This window comes from Prionailurus viverrinus, chromosome B3 (assembly GCF_022837055.1).
Source record: "Prionailurus viverrinus isolate Anna chromosome B3, UM_Priviv_1.0, whole genome shotgun sequence".
Taxonomy (NCBI): Eukaryota; Metazoa; Chordata; class Mammalia; order Carnivora; family Felidae; genus Prionailurus; species Prionailurus viverrinus.
Window position 1 is genome coordinate 129,734,783 of NC_062566.1, and position 20,775 is coordinate 129,755,557.

General features: G+C 46.1%; 1 protein-coding gene across 7 annotated transcripts in view; it reads right to left on the reverse strand.

Annotated features, from left to right (window-relative positions):
• TTC7B (tetratricopeptide repeat domain 7B) overlaps positions 1-20,775 on the reverse strand; it is a 255,265-nt gene that overhangs the window by 99,058 nt on the left and 135,432 nt on the right. For all 7 annotated transcript variants that reach the window (XM_047861697.1, XM_047861696.1, XM_047861702.1 and 4 more), the window contains 4 exons: positions 9,972-10,055; positions 8,827-8,931; positions 6,770-6,887; positions 4,595-4,652 (listed from right to left, as the gene is read on the reverse strand). In XM_047861697.1, coding sequence (XP_047717653.1) covers positions 4,595-4,652; positions 6,770-6,887; positions 8,827-8,931; positions 9,972-10,055 — 365 coding nt within the window. The remainder of the gene's footprint in view (positions 1-4,594; positions 4,653-6,769; positions 6,888-8,826; positions 8,932-9,971; positions 10,056-20,775) is intronic.

Sequence of the window (20,775 nt, forward strand, 5' to 3'; positions counted from 1 at the left end):
TTTACAACCCTCAAAAAAACCCCAAATTCCTCAGAGCTACCATTTTCTCAGGCCAGTTTAGACTTGTCACAAATGAAGTTAAATCAAGTCATGGTTGCTTCTGCCCAACACCAACCAAGAAAAGCTGGCAATGGCTTGGTGAGTTCAGGGAGTAGATGGGGATAGTTCCGACCAAAGGCCCACTCTGGCCTCCTCAAATAACGATTAACTGCCAGCCACAGCACTATGAAAGAAACAAACCAGGAACGACAGAAATCTTGGCATTTCTGGGGTGCATCAGGACAAAACCTGAAGACTGCCAACTTGACTGCCCAACTGCCAAGTTTCTAACAGGACACAACTTAAACATACACATTGAAAAATCTTATTTCAATAATTTTGCTAATGAATTAAACTGACCACTTTAGCCTATGAAAGAAAAAAGGAGATAAGGAGAATGCCCAAGAAAACAAGAAAAAGCGCACAGTGTGGAGCTCATGTAGACTCCAGAAAACTTGCTTCGGTCATGTAGAACAGTTTGGGCAGCTAGGCTTCCTGTGACAAAACTATGCCAACAGAAAATGTGCTCAACAGAAATGACCAAGCAATGCAAGTGAGAGGAAAGACATTAGTAGCGATCTTGAAAACTGTAAGCCTGCTGGACTCAGCATATGGACTTAAAGCAGCCTCATAAAGCCCATTCCCACAGAGTCAGCACCTGGTAAGGCTGCTAAGAGAAACCCAAAGACCTAAAAATGTCACCCCATGGATGCTCACAAAGCACTTCCCTTGTCAAAGCACCTCCATATCCATTAAGTCAGTTTCTCTTCTATGAGAAAAAATTCTTAGATTGTTGGCTCACTGAGGCTGCCCATCTGTCCATCCATCTACTCATCCATCATCCCCTTACCCAAGTCACCCACCCATCCATCCAGTCATCCACCCATCCATCCATCCATCCATCCATCCATCCATCCATCCATCTGTCCACTTATCTGTCATCCATCTCAACTAGTCGCCCATCCATCCACCTGCCCTTCCATCCATTAGTCCATCTAGTCATCTGACCACTCATCCATCCATCCATCCTAGTCATTCATCCATCCACTAATCCATCCCTCCATCTACATATCCAACCATCCACCCCTCTATCCACTCAACCATCTATCCATATCCACCTATCCATTCACTCACACATCCATCCACCACTCATCCATCCATTCACCCTAGTCATCCATCCATCCATCCATCCATCCATCCATCTATCCATCCATCCTAGTCACACATCCACCCATAAATCCATCCATCCATCCATCCATCCACTCATCCATCCTCATCACACACCCACCCACAAATCCATCCATCCATCCGTCCGTCCGTCCGTCCATCCATCCATCCATCCATATTATGCAGTACCTATTGCAATGCCAGGACATGTCCTAGCCTCTTGGAGACGAAGGAGACGAAAGAATAACACAAGCGTCTTTCCTTCAGAAGCTCCCCACGACCCCGCAGAGGGGGAGACCCAAAGTGATCATTACAGTGCAGTGGGAGCATGTCCTGGGAGAGGTATGCCAGGGTGCTATTGGAGAGCATGGATGGGCCTCCCAGACCACCTGGCTGAAACTCAGAATGCCTTGAGGTCACTCCAGTGCTTTCCTAGACTCTGGTTCCAACATCCTCTAGAGATGAACCAAGAATATAGAGAAGGCTGACCAATTTGAACCTGGTCCATAAGACACATACCTGGTAACAAGAACAACTATAGTTTATGAGGCATCTACTATTAAGCATCCTGTCCAAGAGCATCCAGCAAAAGAGGTAAAGCCAGAAGTGAAATTCTGAGGCCTTGTCTCCCTAGCATAACACCCCATTGCCTTGTTTAGCCAACTCTTAAGGTCCCATTAGTCCTAATTACAGTGGACATGGGATCTGTGTGTTATTGAGGAAATAAAAAATACAAACCTGATGAAAGTTATTACTCAGGAACCTCCCTTTAGTTACACACATAGGATATGACCAACTTGTCCCGGTTTGTCCAGGATATTCCTGGTTTTAGTACTGAAAGTCCCATATTCTGGGAAACTTCCCAGTTCCTGACGAACTGTGCATAAAACATGCCACATTAACTTAAACTGAAGCTAGGAGGGGGAGAGAAAAAAAAGAGCGAGATTGGACCCCCTGTAACACTTTATATGGCAAATGTGAATGACACCATGCCACCTCTTCCTTGTGGGGCAGCCCAGGTTGCTGCCGTTGGGGGGTCAAGCTGCTGAAACATGCTCTCGACTGTTTGCAGACTTGCTTTCCTCTGGTGGACACAAGAGCACAGAAGTAGCCGCTCAGACCACTTGTGTGTCTTCAGAAAGCTCGGAAGACAACACTGTTTTTCCTCATGATTCTTTCGTACCGGGCAAATGAGTTGGTTCAGCTGCTTGGGCTGAGTGTATGAGTCAGCAAACAGCTGAGGGTCTCAGTATTAAGATGCAGTCATGCAACTAGGAGGTCTTCAAAAATCGACTTTTGGAATCCACTAGAAAGCAAATCTTTCTGAATTCTGACTCCGGTCATAATTAAGAGTTAATTCTCACATGCTATATCTATAACCCCATCCCCTTCTTTTGAAAAATAGGATCCACACCCAGCGTGGAGCTCGAACTCACAACCTCGAGATCAAGAGTTGCACGCTCCACTGACTGAGCCAGCCAGGAGCCCCAACGTCATCCTTTTTGAATTATACTGTTTTCTCTTTAAACAAAAAAATTGTCAAACAGTGGTATAAACAGAATTGTGGGCAGAAGATTTACAATACACAGTAAATAAGTACTTCTCAGCCAAGTGGTTTTTAAATACCCATTTACATTTAAGAAGTAATACAAATCATTCTTATTTACCTCACATCATTCCCTTATAGATTTCTGTTAAGTCTCCAGTGCACTGGAATAGCTCTAGCTAATGAACGTACTTGAAACAAAATAATTGTATTCCTTTGAAAAATATTCTTTATTTCACACAAATACTAATGTAGGTTAGCCTTCCCCAATATGATTGTGTAGGTTAGCAGGATTTTATTACTCTTTATTCCCATATGAACTAATATTTTTAAAAATCTCCATGAATTAAAACCCAAGCAAAAAAAGGAACAAAAAGGGATTTCAGGCCAATGGAATAGCTGTTATATAACATGAAGTTACGAATTCTGGCAGCTCAAGGCAGACCACCGCCATGGCTGTTTTTAGACAGTCGGGAAGATGTGCCGATTTAAGAAAAATGAAACAGATGTGATGGCCACTTTTCATAGGCATCCATGTGTGGGCTTTACAAACTAGGACTGCAGGACGTGAAACTCCAAATCATTTGAAATGGAAATGCTTTCCACACTCCATGCTGAAGAACGTTAACAAAAGCTTAGCATGGAGATAGGAGGTCTGTCTGCAGATGTCAAGTGGTACTTTGCGTCATTAACCAGTCTGGGACTGGCAAAAGGGAAGAAGCTATCAGCATGCCTGCTAGGAAACGAAAAGAAACGAGACAAAAGAGTCCCACAGTAACTGAAGCCGGGTGATAATGATTTCATGAAAAAAGGGACACGTGCGCAGTGACAAATCTGTAGGCAACCCCAGTTACTAAGAAAAGAAATTGAACAGAGATTATTTGGTATTGAGAGGGCCTCATAAAATTTTCAGATAAGTAACGAAGTTTCTAATACAATTCCAAGAAATCAGTGTAACTCAGATACATTTAAGGTGACAGGATCAATACCGATTCAAGATTTGACATCACGGGGCTACCCCTGCAGGCAATGATTCGTTTGGGTGATTTATTATACCCGTGGTAAGGAATAAAATTAGGGCGGCAAAGTATCATAGGTACGAGGAAAGCTGAGTGGGAGTCAGGCGACCTTGATTCTACCCTGACTTCAGTAGCTGTGTGACTCTGGCAACTCTTTTCCCTCCTGCACACCTTAGTCCCTTACCTGCAGTAGACACACCACTTGTTCGTCTGTCTTATTGGCATGAGGATCAAGTTCAAGGAGGAATGCAAGAGGTCACTCGAGCATTCTCTAATTATAAAGGTGCCCTCCTAATTTCATGAAGAGCATAATTGATGGAGACAATCACAAGGCTTATGGAGCTCAGCGGCAGTGCTGGGTCCTGAGACTTGCTGGCCTGTCTTATCACAGCATCTCAGAAACTGTCCTAAAATCTGGCCTTTTCATTTCTTATAAACATCTTCAGCATGACGTGTAAAAAAACAAACAAACAAAAAAAACAAAGGCCAGAAAAGAAATGATCCCTTTTCTAGATGATGACAATTGTCTTTAATAAAAGGAAGCATCTCCCCAGACATACAAAGTGTCCATCTTCTTAGAGCTGAAATCATTTAATTAGGAATGAATAACATGCCCAAGTGGATAAACAGATTAACAATGCAGATTTACGTAGCAACAAGTGGGGCAGCAAGTTTTGATACTGTGTGTTCGGTGCTCGAGATGAAAAGACTCCCAGGGGGAAAATACTGTTTACATAATCTTTATAAATATCTCTTCTTTTTATACTTTTCATACTTTGGTGTCATTATGCACAGCCGAGTGAAAAGATGAACTCCCACTCACCTCTGAAATGCAAGAAGCGCCTTTCTCTGTAGGACCTCCTGCATCCCTCGCAAAGAAGCTAAGAAAAGGGTTCCATTAGTCAGTGGCATGGAAGATCGGGGAGTTTCTGACAAACACAAAGCTCATCATAAAAACTGTACATGCAACTGGGTTAAAAGCAACACAGGACTGTGTGCCCAGCCCCGTCCGGGCACTGGGAAATGAAGCCCAGACCGCCCCCAGACGGTTGCACTCTGTGGGCACAGCTGTGGAGCCATGCCGAGGGGACAGTATGAGTTGGCTGGTCACCTTGATGCCCCAGGCATAGGGGGCTGTTGTCAAAAGATCAGCTGGGAATTCCAGAGAGGAGCGCGTCTGCTTTCTCGAGCACGGGCATGTGGCTTCCGGGGGGGGGGGGAAGACTGCCTCTACTGGATGGTCCAGAGAGATTCAAGCACCAATGGTGTTGATCAGACGGACTTCGGTTCCTTCTGGCACTGACAACTATGATACTGGGCCAAGGGAACTAGCTTGATGCCATACAAGGCCGGTTTAAGTCACACTGGACAATGGCCAAGACCTTTAATACCTTGATATGAACATAAGGGATAGACCAGGCAAACCCACAACTGATACTAGAAAATCAGCTGAAAAGTGTGAGGCCATCTTGCTCTGAGCCCACACGTCCCCTGTATAGAGCATATGAGAAACAGCTTCCTTAAGGTCTGTCATGGGAACTATAAAGGTACTTTTTACTAGGGCATGAGAAAAAGTCCTGGAGGAACCTGCTTAGGGTTGGAACTGAGGAGGCCCTATCGAACAACCCAGCATGGCCGATCCCCTCCGGCCATGATACTGAGAATGGTGGACAGCTGTCCCAAGGGCCATAGCTAACTTAGAACAACAGTGACTAAACTAGAGAGCATCTCAGGCGATCCTACTAAACCATGAATGCAAGATGAGGCTCAACAGGTCAAGCACCTCTCCCAAAATTACCAAGCTAATCAGGGCTGGGGTCCAAACTAAGACTCTATCTGGATAAATATACGGCATTAAACCTAAACTTCACTGAAAGTTGCCCATAGTTAAAACAATGTGCTGGGTGTTGCCAGTATATCATGTATGCAAAAAAGATTAGCAAAAAAAAAAAACCAAACAAACAAACAAACAAAAAACAAAAACAAAATCCAAGCCCATTATTGAAAATCGATTGATAATGTGAAATTTCTCTAAGGTCTTTGATTTTTTAGGAGAAGAGGATTTGGGGTAATTTGTAAAGTAAACTATAGCAAAACTATAAAGAAAGAAAAAGAAAGTGAACACTATACAAGTCAGGATGGTGTTTTTTCTTCATGGGGACTATGATCAGGAGCGGGGGGGTGGGGGTGGGGGACAGGAGATGTTCCCCGGGCGGCTGGTAAGGTTCTATCTCCTAAGCAGGGTGGTGATTACAAGGATATCTCCTGTATCCTCATTCGTTAATGATGCATTTGCTTTGGAAAATTTTTTTTTATTCGTGTTATATTTAACAACAAAATGTTAAAGACATAATAAGAGTTCAGGAAAGTAATTTATCAGTTTATATTTCCTGCAGATGTACCATTGAAAGCTTCATCAGGTGTACAAAACATAATTAAGATTTTTAAAAAATAGCTGGGACCCCCAAATTCTACGTACATCCAACAAGCATGTCCCCCCGCATGGGTATTTGGTAAGCTGTTGCACAGCATGTGCACATATCTGAACTAAAATGTGCTACTAGGGAAGGGGCATCCTGAGCAGTCAAGGGAAGCTTCCTGGAGGAAGCTGGCCCTAAACTCTTCCACATTCCTGTGCCTAAGACACAACATCCCTTCACATGGGGACAGCCCAGCCAAGTGCCAGGGCAGACGCAGGTGCAGGCTGGGCTGGGTGAACCATCTCTCAAGACCCTGCACCTGCCAGCTGGGCACCCCGTGCACCACCAGTCAGTGCACCTGGCGCACAGGGCCTTCGCCCCCGCGCTCTGATTCTCCAACCAGTGGGAGCGAAAAGGACAGCAGCAGCAGGTCCCCACGGGACGGCACACCCGAGTGACCCAACTTAGATGCATACTCCTGCGACAGTCCTCTGTGAGGGCTGTGGCAACCCTGCAGTGCGGACGTAGGGAGCCCAGCCCTGAGGAGCCCAGATCCCTTGGGGCGGGACTTCTCTCACCATCAGTGGCCTGCAGACTGTACGTGAGCCCCAGAGCTAAGTAGCCTTTGGCCTTGAACTCTGACGTTTTCTCTCCCGCATCAACGACGGTTTTGGCAAACTTCTCGGCCTCTTCCAACTGAAAAACCAGACAAGTTGAAAACGACAACAACCTGCAGAATTTCTAACATGAGTTCCCATAAGCGTCTGCTGGCAACACCAGATTTCTGATGAGTCACTGTGAAAATAACTCCCAGGTCTTCCAATTCCACTCTGGTAATTCTGTTCTCTTTATTTGAGCCTGTCTGACAGACCTCAGGGCTCCCACCTTGCCTTTCTTTCTTTCGAGTTTGCCTTAATGCTTTTTTTTTTTTCACTTCTTTTCCAAGGTCATTTTCATTCTTGGTGGGGTTCTATCTTTTTCATCTTTAGTTTTTACTAATTTGTTCTGTAATTGGGCTGTGCTAGGGATTCAGAAATCGGATTGTAAACAAATAATATCTATAATAATTATAGATGTAACTTATATATAATATATATATATGTTATTTATAATAAAGTTCTTAAAACATTTGGTGTCTGGTCCTTCCTTTTTTTTTTTAATGACAAAAAGAACACATTTGGGCTTGGATTCTCTTTCCCACAGCTGTTAAAAATTTCAGAACCCCCCATCTATTTATTTTACAATGCAGAGCACATGGACCTCACGTCAGCAGATTCCAATGAGAAAATGTGAAAGGACCACAAATTTCATGGCTCTTTCCAAGCACCCAGAAACGGCACCCACAGTAAGACCTTTTGCACAATTTATTAGAAGCCAAAATAGTAAGATGTGTTTCTTCAAAATATGGCAAATGTTGGGGCCATGGAGGCTGGGTGATAATACCTGGGAGTTCATTACACTCTTGACTTGTGGGGTGTTTGGAAATTTTAATAATAAAAATGTAAAAAATATATATATACAGAAAAGATTTGTTCTGCTCATCTTTACACACAAAAAAAGAGAGTCCAGTTTATTTTTGGCCTTAGGGAGAGATCTGCGTGACAGTCACGAACAATGCCATGGCTGGAAGGGGCGCGACAGTCATCGCCGGAAAGTGGCATTTTCAAAACGGAAGGGTCTGTCCAGCTCCTCCGCCCACCGCTGGAGCCTGCCTGTGTGGTTCCCTCGCCTGTGGCACCGAACTGTCCGAAAGTGCATGAACCACACGACGCCTTCAGAGCTGTGAGCCTCAGGTGAGAACCTGCCCTTTCAAAATGTCTTTTTCCTTCCACACTTCCCCAAGTACAATTTAGCGGAAGTAGAACACGTTCTTCCCAGGGCTTACTTTCGTCCTGCTGCGTGAGAATAAATGGAAAAAAACAAAACAAAACAAAACAAAACAAAACAAAAAACAAGCAGCGAGGACCGTAACGGCAAAAATCCTTAGCAAGGCACCTCGGTCTTTGGAGCAAATTCTTCTTCTAATTAACCTTGGCGTGAAGTTAAAGAAAAGAAATTAAAACTGGATCGTCTGTGGTAATGATCCATACCCCCACCTCAGCGGTTAGTCTGGCTTTTCTACTTTCTACTCAAACGGTATTTTTTTTTTGAGGTACTAGCACTGTTACAGATGGGACTATTCCCAAATTCAAATCTGAGCGAGAGGAAAGCCTACGTGAAGGAGGGGGAGCGAACAGCATTGGTTTACACGTGAGCTGCAGGAGAGAATGACTCTTCTATAGAAAACCTCCGCTCTGCTAAGAGTGAATCACTCAGTGCCATACACCTTTCCAGTCCCGCATCCCTTCTTTGCGTACAGCAAGGTTGGTGTGAGTACAAGTTCCAATTCTCTTTTATCAGTTCTGCCTCTTTCATCAACTGAAGCACATTCCTGTGAAAAAGAAAACCCTGGAGTATCCTGGGAACGTGATTCTCCTCAGTCCTGGCGCGGTGCGTTGAGGCCGGAGGGGTTCTGGGCTTTGGGGCTTTGGGCGGCCTTGTTTTTGGGTAGCTGATGAATTGCCACTATTCTCTCTCAGTGTTTTGAAGCGAAAGAGGTCACTGCCTGAGCGCGCGGGGCCCCAGCCCTACTCACCCAGTGAAGGGAGCCCACGCACAGCTTCGCGGCGAGGAGTGGGATGGTGGCGTCGTCGGGCTTCAGACGGATACACTCTTTCAGCACCTTCACGGCACGAGCAGACTTGGCAAAAGGAAATTATTTCTGTAAAACTCAAACTTTTTTGACAGGACCAAATACAGAAGCCTTCCCTGAGGGGTTTCGGTAAGGGTGGCCTCTTCACGAGGCTTCTCAACTTTGAACCCAAACGAGCAGGGGCCTGAGGATGGTGACAACCAGAGCTTGGGGCTCTCGAGTGACGGGAGTAAACTGTGGTGAGGACAAGTAGAAATGCTTCCCTGGAATCACCCTAATTTTCTTCCTTACTTGTGTAGCCGTTGCAAAAATAAGAAAAAAATAAATAAAGGCAGCGAAGGCTTATTATGAAAAATAAACGGTACAATTTAAAGTACGCCATACTCAATTTCTGTCTCCACTTGGCCCAAATAATCTCATATCTCAGACTTAACAAGGCACTAGATGGCAGCTTCGCTAAATGGCCCGAATTAACGAGAATGGTGGCTACTACCTTTATTGTGTGTGTACCTGTGCAGGGGGTGGGGGGGGGGGTTGCTATTCTACACATCTTAGGGGTTTTACCTCATTTACCCGATAACGGTTCTGTGAGGGAGGCGCCGTTAGGTCTCCACTTTGCCGAGGAGGAAATGGAGATACTAAGTGACCTGCCCTCAGTGATAGCTGTGAGGGCAGCTCCAGGCCTCGACTCCAGCAGCAAGGCTCCACAGCCCAAGCTTTCAACCAGGATCCTACGCTGCCTGATATAATGCATTGCTAAAGACAACGGAATGATTTCCCCCTCCAGGAATATGTTTATGCTTCCAAATGAGTGAAAGGGTCGCTGGGAGAACCAGCCTTCGCTTAAGTCCCGCCTTCACACGACAAAGTTACAGTGGCCAAAAAAGGGCAAATATTTCAGAATTTCTCTTCTCAGTGGCATGTCCGTGTTTGGCTCCCAAATCATTACATGTGATGACTTAGTTATAAACGACCACAGGGGAGTTTCAGATAGTTGGTGTAGACATCTACAAGGTGTGATATCACCCCCTGGAATTCCAAGACATGAAGCACTGAGACAGAGGATTACGCATCAAAGGGCAACTCACTTTTCCGGCGGCCATGAGGGACAGAGCAAACTGGTACCACAGCTGGAACTCCTCAAAGGCAAACTTCATGGCTCTTTCCAAGCACTGGTTGGAAAGAAGAATAAATGCGGACATCTGAGAACTGCCAGTGTCACAACGGGATATGTGTGAGTTTGTGTCTACACATGTTAAGGTAAGTCCTACAAAATCTGCTTCCCTCGAATGCGTCAGACTTAATCCTCCACCAGACCCCTCCTGAGGAGCTCCCACAGGGTATGAGTCACTGTGCCAGAAGCCAGGACCATCCACGGTTGACTAAGTAGTTTTTCATCCAGTGCAAAGAAAAAGGCACGTACATAAACAACTCAAACACAAGGCCCAGACTGATATGTGCCCCAACAATGGGCAAGTAATCACAGAATTGAGAAATGGCATCCTGGAAAAATGCTACTTGAGCGGGGCCTTGATTAATGAGGAAGAAAAAAAATGCAGCTCTGATCTGGAAGAGGGGGGTATAAGCAGAGATGTGGAGGTGAGAGGGTATGCTTTGACTCGATGATAGCAAATGGTCCAGTAATAAAGGCAGCCCAGGGCACACAGGCAGGAATGGGCAGAATGAGGCTGCGAGGCTGGCATAGGCTGGGCCCATGTCACTGAGAGTCTGACATGGCAGCTCCTTTTCAAAGATGTTCCATCTCCCTCCTCCACCCCAGGCTTGGTGGTGCTCCTCAAGTTCATAACTGTATGTTAATATCACTGTCTTCACCTTTCCTGCCCCAGCCCAGCCCAGCCACATTCCACTGTGAAAAACCATCAAGGGCAGAAATCCTGACTTTGTCACCTCAGGACCCACCTAGGTGGGTAATCTACAATAGGCTTCACTATGCACAGAGTGATATGATCACATCAGAGCTTTAGAAGGATCATTTGGGGGGTGGGGAGAGGGATGTGTGACCAGCATGAAGACAGACCAGGAATAAGGTGGATAGAATGGTCTAGAGACTTCAGCAAAGACAGGGCAGCCAAGGAGGGGGGAGGGATGACTGGTGAGGTGTAGAGGCTGAAGGAGGCCTCCAAAGTCTCTGGCTTGTATACTTGGGAGCAAACCCATGACAGAGAAGACCCTTGTGTAAACACACACATATCATATGCGTGCGTGCGTGTGTGTGTGTGTGTGTGTGTGTGTGTGTGTTTATGAGAGAGAGAAAGAAAATTTTTAGAATAAAGAGAGAATTTGGGGAAGAAATGTGTTTTATTAATGAGCTTGGTAAGGAACATGGTGAGTCTGAGGTGTCACGTGGTTACTGATGATAATTAGAGACAATCTGGGGCCTCATGAGAAAAACCTAAAAAAAGACATACATTTGAGCTGAAAGAAATTAAAGACATAAATAAATGGAAACACATCCCATGTTTATAGATTAATGTTATTAAGATGTCAGAACTATCCAAAGTGATCTGAGGATTTGACACAATCCCTGTAAAAATCCCAATGGCATTTCTTTTTTTTGGCAGAAATAAAAAAATCCTATCCTAAAATTCATGGGATCTCTAGGGACTCAGAATAGCCAAAACAATCATAAAAAAGAACTGAGTTGGAGGACTCACACTTCCTCATTCCAAAGCTTATTACAAAGCTACAGCTATCAAAACAGTATGGTACTGGCATAAAGACAGACCCCAAAGAATTAAAAGCAGGGACCCAAACAGGTATCTGCACACCGATGTTCATAGCCGCATTATTCACAATAGCTAAAGCATGGAAGGGACCCAAGTGTCCATCAATGGATGAACAGATAAACAAAATGTATGAGATATAAGCACACAATGGAATATTATCCAGCCTCAGATTAAAAAGGAAGGAAATTCTGTTGCATGTGAAATAAGCCAGTCACAAAAACATAAATACCATATGATTCCACTTGTATGAGGTACTCAGAAGAGTCAAGATCACAAAGACAGAGAGCAGGATGGTGGGTGCCAGGGGCTCGGGGAGGGGGACGGGGGAGGTAGCATTTCATGGGGACAGTTCCAGTTTTACAAGATGAAGAGATTTCCGGAGATACATGGTGCTGATGGCTGTACAACATTGTGAATGTATTTAATGCCACTGCACTGCACGACTTTAAAATGGTTAAGAAGGTAAGACATGTATTTTACCACAGTAAAAATAACTGGGGGAAAAGTACATTTGAGAAAACAGTCGAAGCCATCAGAAGAGGTTTTGAAGAACATCAAAGGAGTGCTCGGAGAGAGGGCAGTTCGGGCAGGACCGTGGGAAGCATCTCTACTTCGGGGCCAGGAGAAGAGACACAGACAGGTCTCAGGACGGGGACGAGGAGACGGTCAGAGTGCGGGAGGCCCAGGGGCCCCGGACCCGGCAGCAGGTGGCCGAGCTCCGGGAGCACAGTGACTTATCTATGCACCTATCTTTCCATGGAGACAACCTGAGACGAACAAGCGGAAGAAAGTCAGAGAAGAAACCGAGGAGATAAATTAGGTCCCCCAGGACCAGAGAGAGCCAGGTCCCTGGAATAGACGGGCCCCTGGTGGAAGGCATTCTCTTAAGGACACAGGCTCTTTAAGAGAAAGAGGAGAGACCCTTACCAGCAGCTGTCCTTCCCAGCCACCGTTTCCTCTGTAAAGATGGGCCGAGGTGGGTGTAGGAGCAGGGAAACAGCATAGGGCCGGGAGTTTCTTAAAAAAGAAAAGTTTTAAACATGAACTTCACCCTGAGACAGACAGACACCAGTGTCACCTTAGAGGCTGGTGTGTGTGCAATGGCACCTGCAGCACCTGCTGCCAATTCTCTCTAGTGATGCTCTGTGGCCAGCCTGGGGCAGAGGCGAGCAACTATGGAAGTCTCAGGACTAACAGGAAGACATTCAGGGATGGGTAGGGGGCTAGGGGCTGAGGGAGGAACAAAGGAGCCACAGAGAGGGTGACGAACGAATGGCAGGAAATAATAAAGGCGAAGTGAGGAGGTGGGAGAGGAGAGAAAAGAATTCCAGAATTTTAGGTAGTATTTCCAGAGAAGGTCACAGCAAATATTATGCTAGCTGGTTCACTGTGAAAACCTACCCCAATAAAAATATATTAAAAGGTAAAGCGATAAGCAGTTAAGAAGCACCTACTGCACACCTGGTGATGGGATAGGATGGGGATCTGCAGATCCCAAGTAAGATGAATATTTGGTTCCTCATTTCGATCACACTGGCAAACTGCTTAGCCAAAATCTGGGGGGTTGGACATGTGACTTCATTCTGGATCATGTGATGTCGGCAGAGGCTGCTGGGTGAGGCCTCCGGCATGGCTCTCTAAGAGGAGGGCTTTCTGGGCTACTGCACGCTCTGCCCTCAGCCCTGGCCCTCCCTCCCACCTGGGACGCAGCCAGGAACGCCAAAGCATGAGGACAAGAGCCACTCTCTAGAATGGCTGAGCAGAAAGAGAAAGCACTGGGCCCCTGAGGCTGTGACATGCTGTGGCTGTGACTGCAGCCTCTTTCCAGACGTGTTGCTGTTGTTGTGGGGGGAGAAATTGACTCATATTTGGCTAAGTCACTGTGAGCTGGTTTTGTTGATTACATCTGGCTGCACCTCTCACTAACACAGACACTAAATGGCAGAGCTGGGATCCGAACCTGACCCCAGAGCCCCCTTAGCGGCTCTGCTATACTGATAAGAACAGGAAACCCTTAAGAAGGGCCCTTAAAAAGCCCTCACTGTGCCTTTAAGAAGCACTGTGGGAACAAAAACTAAAGCAGCCTGCTGAAAACATCAAGTAGGCAAGATGCGTGAAGGGAGACCTCATCCAGGTGTGGGGTGGTAGGAGCTGGGAAGAGGTGGGGGAGGACGGCTCTGAAGGAGAGAACACCAAGCAGTGAAAAGCCAACAGTGCTTGGAAACTGAGTTGGGGGATGAGGGACGGCGGAGGAGGAGGAAACGGAAAACATGATCACACTGCAGGAATTAGGCAAAGGAGCCGGCACGTGGAGAAGGTCGCAGATGACAATCAAAAATGAGGTTTGTCCTAACAGCTCTACGGAACCAGTTCACTGCAATATGACCACTAAGTACTTAAATATGTACACAGAAACATTTAAATGTTTGAACGCTTTTCTTCCTCCTTTTGCTAAGAGGAATGATAAATATCAACTGTTTTCCCAATAAACAAAAGGAGTCAGCAGCTGAAACAGCCTGTTCTGAATCAAAAAGCAAGATGCTATAAATAAGTGTGCATCTTTATTTTCTTTTGTGCCAAAGGTTAACATACTCATTATACTCAGTGAAAAACACTTACTGGAGGCCTGATTGGTACAGAGCTCCATTCCATGTGCAACCAGCCCTGGCACCAGGAAAATACCAGCCCTCCTAAAAAGTAGACCTGGAGAATCTTGGGGCTACGAGGGAACCTGAGAAACGTCCAGTTGAAGTCTCCAAAGGAGAGATCTCTGTCGTTTTGGCTTCCCATCACCTCAAAACACTTCTGATTTTTTTGTTTCAAGAGTTGGGGATACCCGACATTGGAGGAAAGCAGCCTCTCTGTCTCCCTGTAGTAAGGCCTAAGGATGAATGAAGGACAGAAGCGATAGGAGTGGGTCACGTGGCCCAAACTCAGCCAATCAGATGCTCCTGCCGGAGCTTTGCATCTGGAGCAGGGAGGGGAGGGCCTGGGGGCCACAGGAGAAGAAGGGTTGGTGGAGGCCCTGGAAGGAAGGAACGGTGTCCTCCCAAACTGAGCCAGGGACCTTGCCTTCTTAATTTCTGCTCAGACCCATTCTTCAGCCTTCTGTGGATCCTGTGAGCAGCACACAGGGACGACTGCCTTTTCTGTTGGAGTGAACTAGTCAGCTTCTGCTACCTACAATCAAAGCCCTAAAGGTACAACCAATCAAAGGCTTCAGGCTCTTACAAGCAAGCCCTGCCTCCTAGCCCCCAACAAGTAGTTGTACTAGTTCTGCCGGGGACCTTCCAGAATAGGGAATTCACAACCTGAACAGTAGCTGGAAGTAAAGCCAGGCACCACCACAGATGGAGCGTGTGGATTCGGGCAAGCCAATTAACCTCTCTCTATCCACACTCCTCGTGGTAAAATGGGAAATATAATAGTAATTAATGTAGAGAGTTATCAGGAAGATTAAATTAGTTAATACACGTAAGCAATAAGAACAGTAGCTCAGATACTGGCTAGTAAGTGCTAAATAAAAGTTAGCTATTGGTTCTTGATAAAAATTTAACATTTTTTTAAAAAAAATTTTTTTAATGTTTATTTATTTTTGGGAGAGAGAGAGAGAGCACGAGTGAGGAGGGACAGAGAGGGAGACACAGAATCTGAAGCAGGCTCCAAGCTCCGAGCTGTCAGCACAGAGCCCGATGCAGGGCTCGAACTCACAAACCATGAGATCATGACCTGAGCTGAAGTCTGAGGCTTAACTGACTGAGCCACCCAGGCGCCCCTAAAAATTTAACATTCTTATATTAAGAAGCAAAACTGTATAATTCCCATCACTTTAAACTTAATGAAAATCTGAATATTAAAGTTCAATTTTATAATATATCAGAAATAATTACTTTACAAAACGCTTTCTCATCTTAGAAAAGGATTCAGTCTGAGATCCTTGAAAATAGCACACTTTATAGAATCAGACTAGAATATACGTTAATTATCTATTTTCCTAACAAGTGGTATGGACTGAATGTTTGTGTCCCAAATTCATACGTTGAAACCTAACCCCCAATATGATGGTGTCAGGAGGTGAGGCCTCTGGGAGGTGATTAGGTCATGAAGGTGGAACCCTCAGGAATGGGAATAATACTCTCATAAGGGAGAAGAGATCCCTTGCCCCCTCCACCGTGTGAGGACACAGCAAGAAGCCCGCAGTCTGCAACCCAGAAGTGTCGGCCCTCGCCAGACATCAAATCTGTTAGAGCTACGACCTTGGACTTCCAGCCTCCAGAACTGTAAAAAAATAACTGCTTACTGTTTATAAGCCACCCAGCCTGTGGAATTTTGTTACAGCAGCCTGAATAGACTACAACGACGAGCCTTACTATAGGATACTGACTCTGTAGCCGGGAGCTAGTCCCATTGCTTTGCAAGAACTGCCTCATGGCTCGTCCTCACAACCCTCCAAGGACAAGCCGGCACTATGACGGTCCTCCCTGGAGCACAGACGTGCCAGGTCGCAGTGAGCTGGTGGAAGAGGCAGGACCTGAACCCGGAAGGTCTGGTTCCAGAGTCAGAGCCCTTAACCACAACACTTCCCTGCCTCTGCGACTTTAATTACAGACAGGCCAGCCACACTTATCAGTCCCACTCTTGCCGCATAAAGCAAAGGATAGCTAAAATAAAAGGCCCCCCAAAATGCCACATGCTCACCTGAACTGTTCTGGAGATTCAGCAATATTTTTTACTGCTAATGGGGCCCTCGCTCCCGTGGCCTCTTTGGGATCCCCGAGGCTTCAAAGCACGGAGGCCTTTCCGGCTTGCGGAATTTTCAAGAAACCTCCCAGACCCTGTGATATCCACCAGCACCACAGTCAAGCAAAGGTGCTCAGTTCGTGTCCTTCAGGCATGTCCCCTCCACTGTGGCATCCTTCATGGGCCCCTCCCGCTTTGGACCTCCCTCCCATAATGAAACCGGTTTCCTAAAGTTAGTCCAGGTGTGTCACAGAATTAGGAAATACAAGCCAACAACGACAAAGTAGCCCTTCGCCCCCAATTCTGAGGGGTTTGAGCTCCGGCATCACAGCTGAGGGCTCTTGTCCTCCCGAGGCTCTTGGCATCTTACATACGGTGACGGCACGCTGTCTCTGAGAAAGTGCCTAGACAGCTCCAGATGCTTGTGAAAGCTTGAGGCCAAGCATACCTCTTGGGTATATAGCATGTCCTCCCCGTGGTCCCCTAAACACGGGGATTATATAGCCCCGAAGCAGCTCAAGTCAACATACCTCGACAACGAATGGAAGCCCTCTCCCAAAGAATGCAGCTGAATAAAAAGGCACTTGAGTCATCTCTGGAGGCATTTGCTATCCACGGCTTCCGCTCCTTAGATGAGGTGTTTGCCCACCCCGGTTCTACCTGACTACCCTTTTTGAACACCCCCTAATCATATCTGTATAGGGCGAAGTAAACATTTCCCAGTTTTAATGGACCGAGGGAGATGGCAATCCATACGTGCTGTAAAATAAAGTCAGACAAAATAAGAACATTCATATTTCAATAACGGTTCCAGTCTAAGACGTGGGTGTTTGTGTGCCAGGGGCACGTGAGAGGCCGCTTCAATCCCCAGGCCCGGCGGGGGCCGGGGGCCGGAAGGGGAGAGGAGCCCATGAGGCCAAGAGAGAGAGAGCAGTCACGTGCTGAAGGCCAGCCCTGGGGCCAGCTGCCCAGGCTTCATCCAAACTCCCTACTCACCAGCCGCGGTTGTCATGGGGTTAAGTGGAGAAATACTTGGAAGAGTGGCCGCCACAGAGCCAACGCTATAAACGCGTTGCTGTTGATGGTGCTTTGATGAAATGAGGAAAAGTAGCAGATGCTGAGGGGCTCGGGTCTGATCTGAAGGGGGCACGAAGGGGAGGCCGAGGGCCCTGTAGATGGCGCGGGGGTGCCGGTAGACGGCGAAGGAAGAGGGGAAGGGGAGAGATGCCAGCCAGATGCCAGCCCTTTCCCACGTGTGGTGTTGGGTCGAGAGGTGGCAGCGTGGCCGGGGCAGAGGGACGTGGGGCAGATGATGCCTGGGCCACACACCCCAGGCGGCAGGTGACATCTCCAGATCGCCTCCCTTGCAAGAAAAGAAGGGGGATTTGGGAGTAGCATTACGTCTACCAGGAAAGGCAGGTCCATTCGCTGTAATCACACCTCTGCCAGCTCGCTACACCCCAGGTCATGTTCATTTAATACCGCGAATATTTTGTAGAGCAATAATTAGACTCTAAAAGGCATCCTAATCATTTGAGCGGTAGTCAAAATGCCACTTGCGAAAATGTCGCTTCCCTTTGGGAGCAAGGGTTCGCCCTTTCCAGTCTATTTTGGCTCTACATAAACCAGCCAGCCCTGAGGGGGCTCCAGGAATGAGAAGCTCTTCTGGCCCAGGCAAGGGATGTAGCGATTACCTTTCTAGTACCCAAAGCCCAACTACACGAACTGGGTGCGTGGCAGTGACAGCAGGACAATGCCACGAGCAAGGAAAAGCCAAAGCCTATTTTTGGAATTCAAGAGTGAGATCCAGCAGCCAAAACCCATGGGGGAGGGGACAGGAATAAAATAATCAGATACCCCTCAGCTTTACCCTGGAGCTTATGTCTCAAATCCATCAGTATTAAAATAGAACACATAACACACCGAGCTGTCTTCATTATTCACCGTCGTGAACAGGTTGGCCATATCCTAACTAAAAGTTCTTGTAACACGGATCCTCCAGTGGTTTAGGAGAATTTTCTTTTCTACATCATATATACTTAATGAGTTCGTTGATAAATGTAATCCTTTGCAGCTGTGTAAAATTGTAGTTTTTTGTTTTAACTTTAACGTGGCGTATGGATAATATTTCACCTCTTTACTTTTAACAATGAGAAACTATCTAAGCAATTTACACATTTTGGACCCATATCTTAGACCCACAGAACGACATCATCAGAGAGCATGTTGGGACCCTGGAGACTGCCCAGCCCTATTCTTACTCTACAGATGTGGCAACTAAGACCCAGAGAGAAAACAGGGCCTGCCCAGGGTCACATAGGGGCAGATCTGAAATTAGAGCTTTGACACTCAGTTCCGAGCCCCTATTTCTATATTAACTAAAAATAAGAGTACAAATTACAGATCTACTTGAGAGATCTACTCTACGAGAGTCTGAGTCCAGGAGAAGCTTCTAAAAGTCATGCTTCTGGGACTCTCAGCCACCAGTAAAAGTTCCCCCACCCAGGTTGTGAGGAAATAGATGAGGTCCATCAAGTCTCACTCAAGTTTTCCCCTCAGAAATGAGAAATGAAACAGAGTGAACCCCACATCTGTGCCCCCATCCCATTTATCTTTTTGCTTTCAAACACCAATACCGCTCCAAGCTGAGGAGTCTCAAACCTTTATTGTTCAGACAAGTGCTTAAACCAAAGGGTACCACGGCTTATGGCCATGGTGGGAGGAAGAGAGAGCAGGCTGGTTTCCAAAGGTTACCGACTTTATTGTAGACTTTGAACGCTGGACACCATCCTCTGGCACGCTCTCTGCTCAACTCTATGAAGGGACTTGATCAAGTTTGCCTTGCGAGTAAAGGGTCTCCAGGGTCCTAATCAAAAACGATTCCATCTGCCGCTGCGCTCATGTAGCTGTTATTCTTGCAAAATGAATCACTAAATTCAAGAAACGGGCATCCTGTTCATCTACCTCCTCCTCAACTGCTTCTAACCTTGGGTCTTCATCTGTTTTCAGTCCACCTGCCCTGGATGGGGGTGCTGGGTGTTTGCCCTTTGACCACGGCTGCCGCTTCACCCATGCAAGGGCTGGGGGAGGGAAGTGAGGAGTCAAGGTAACAGCAGACGAGGGGAGTGTCACACACGAAACAGATGCTCAGCGAATGCTTGAAGGAAGGAATAAACCTGGGTCAAGTGGCAATCCACTCTTCCAGATATGCTTTTAGGAGGCCACCCAAACAAGGAAGCACTTGGGAAGAGTACAGTAAAGTGCCAAGAACCTGGAGCTGGCGTCACGTTAGAAAGGGCTACCGTAGTATGGCCTGTGAGCCAAACCACACCTGCTGCCTGTTGGCATAGAGTCCAAAAGCTAGGAGTCCTTTATAGACGAACATTTGCCATCAATTTGATGAGCAGAAATACCAACTTTGAACCCAAATTAAGTGAAATGTCATCCTCCAAAATAATCCCGTTCTTCTCATTAGTGGACCTGTATCACAGAAAGTTGTATTCATTGTTACAGTTGGAATGTAATCAATAAAAATTCTGTGGAAATTTGTTCCCTTTCTCGTCATACCTACATAATATCCTTGATTTTGTCTCTTGGTCCTCAAAGCCTAAAATATTTAGTGTCTGGCTCTTTACAGAAACGTTTACCAACCCCCAAACTAAAGGCACAGGCATTTTAGGCTGGAGGAAAGAAGACAGCATAACAGCTGCCTGTCACTGAGGCAGAACCGAACTTGCTCTATTGTTCCAAAGAGACAGAATAGATGGAAGTTCTAGGAGACAAACTTCAGATCCATCCTTTCTACTAACCAGAGAGAAATGGAATGGTACCTATCACATACCAAGAGCTGTGCTATTTTATACCTATTGTCTCACCAAGTTTTATGACGGTCTTTGAGGTGGGAGTCCAGAATGGCTAACTCTTTCCAAAATCACAAGCTAGGAAAGTGTAGTGCCAGGATTTGAACTCAGATATGCTTGGACTCCAAGGCTGAGTTTTCCCACTGTACAATGAAAGACCCTACCAAAGCTCAAGCATTATCTGCCAGGGTAATTACAGAGGGGATTTTACTTGAGAAAGCACATGATCACCACCACCAATAGGAACAGCAACATGCACTTTGCATATACTATCCTATCAATCCTTACAATAACCCTCAGAGGTAGGTCCTATCATTACCTGTATTTTCCACGTAAGGGGACTGGTGTAGAGAGGTAAAGGAGTCTGCCTACATTCATAATCAGCATATAAAGTAGCAGAATTGAGATTCAAACTAAGATCTGATATCAAAACATGAGATATTGTCAGGAGGGCAACACTTTCCAAATGACCTACAGAGTCAACACAATCTCTATGAAAACTCTAACAAGTCTTTTTTGCAGAAATGGAAAAGCCAGTCTTCAAA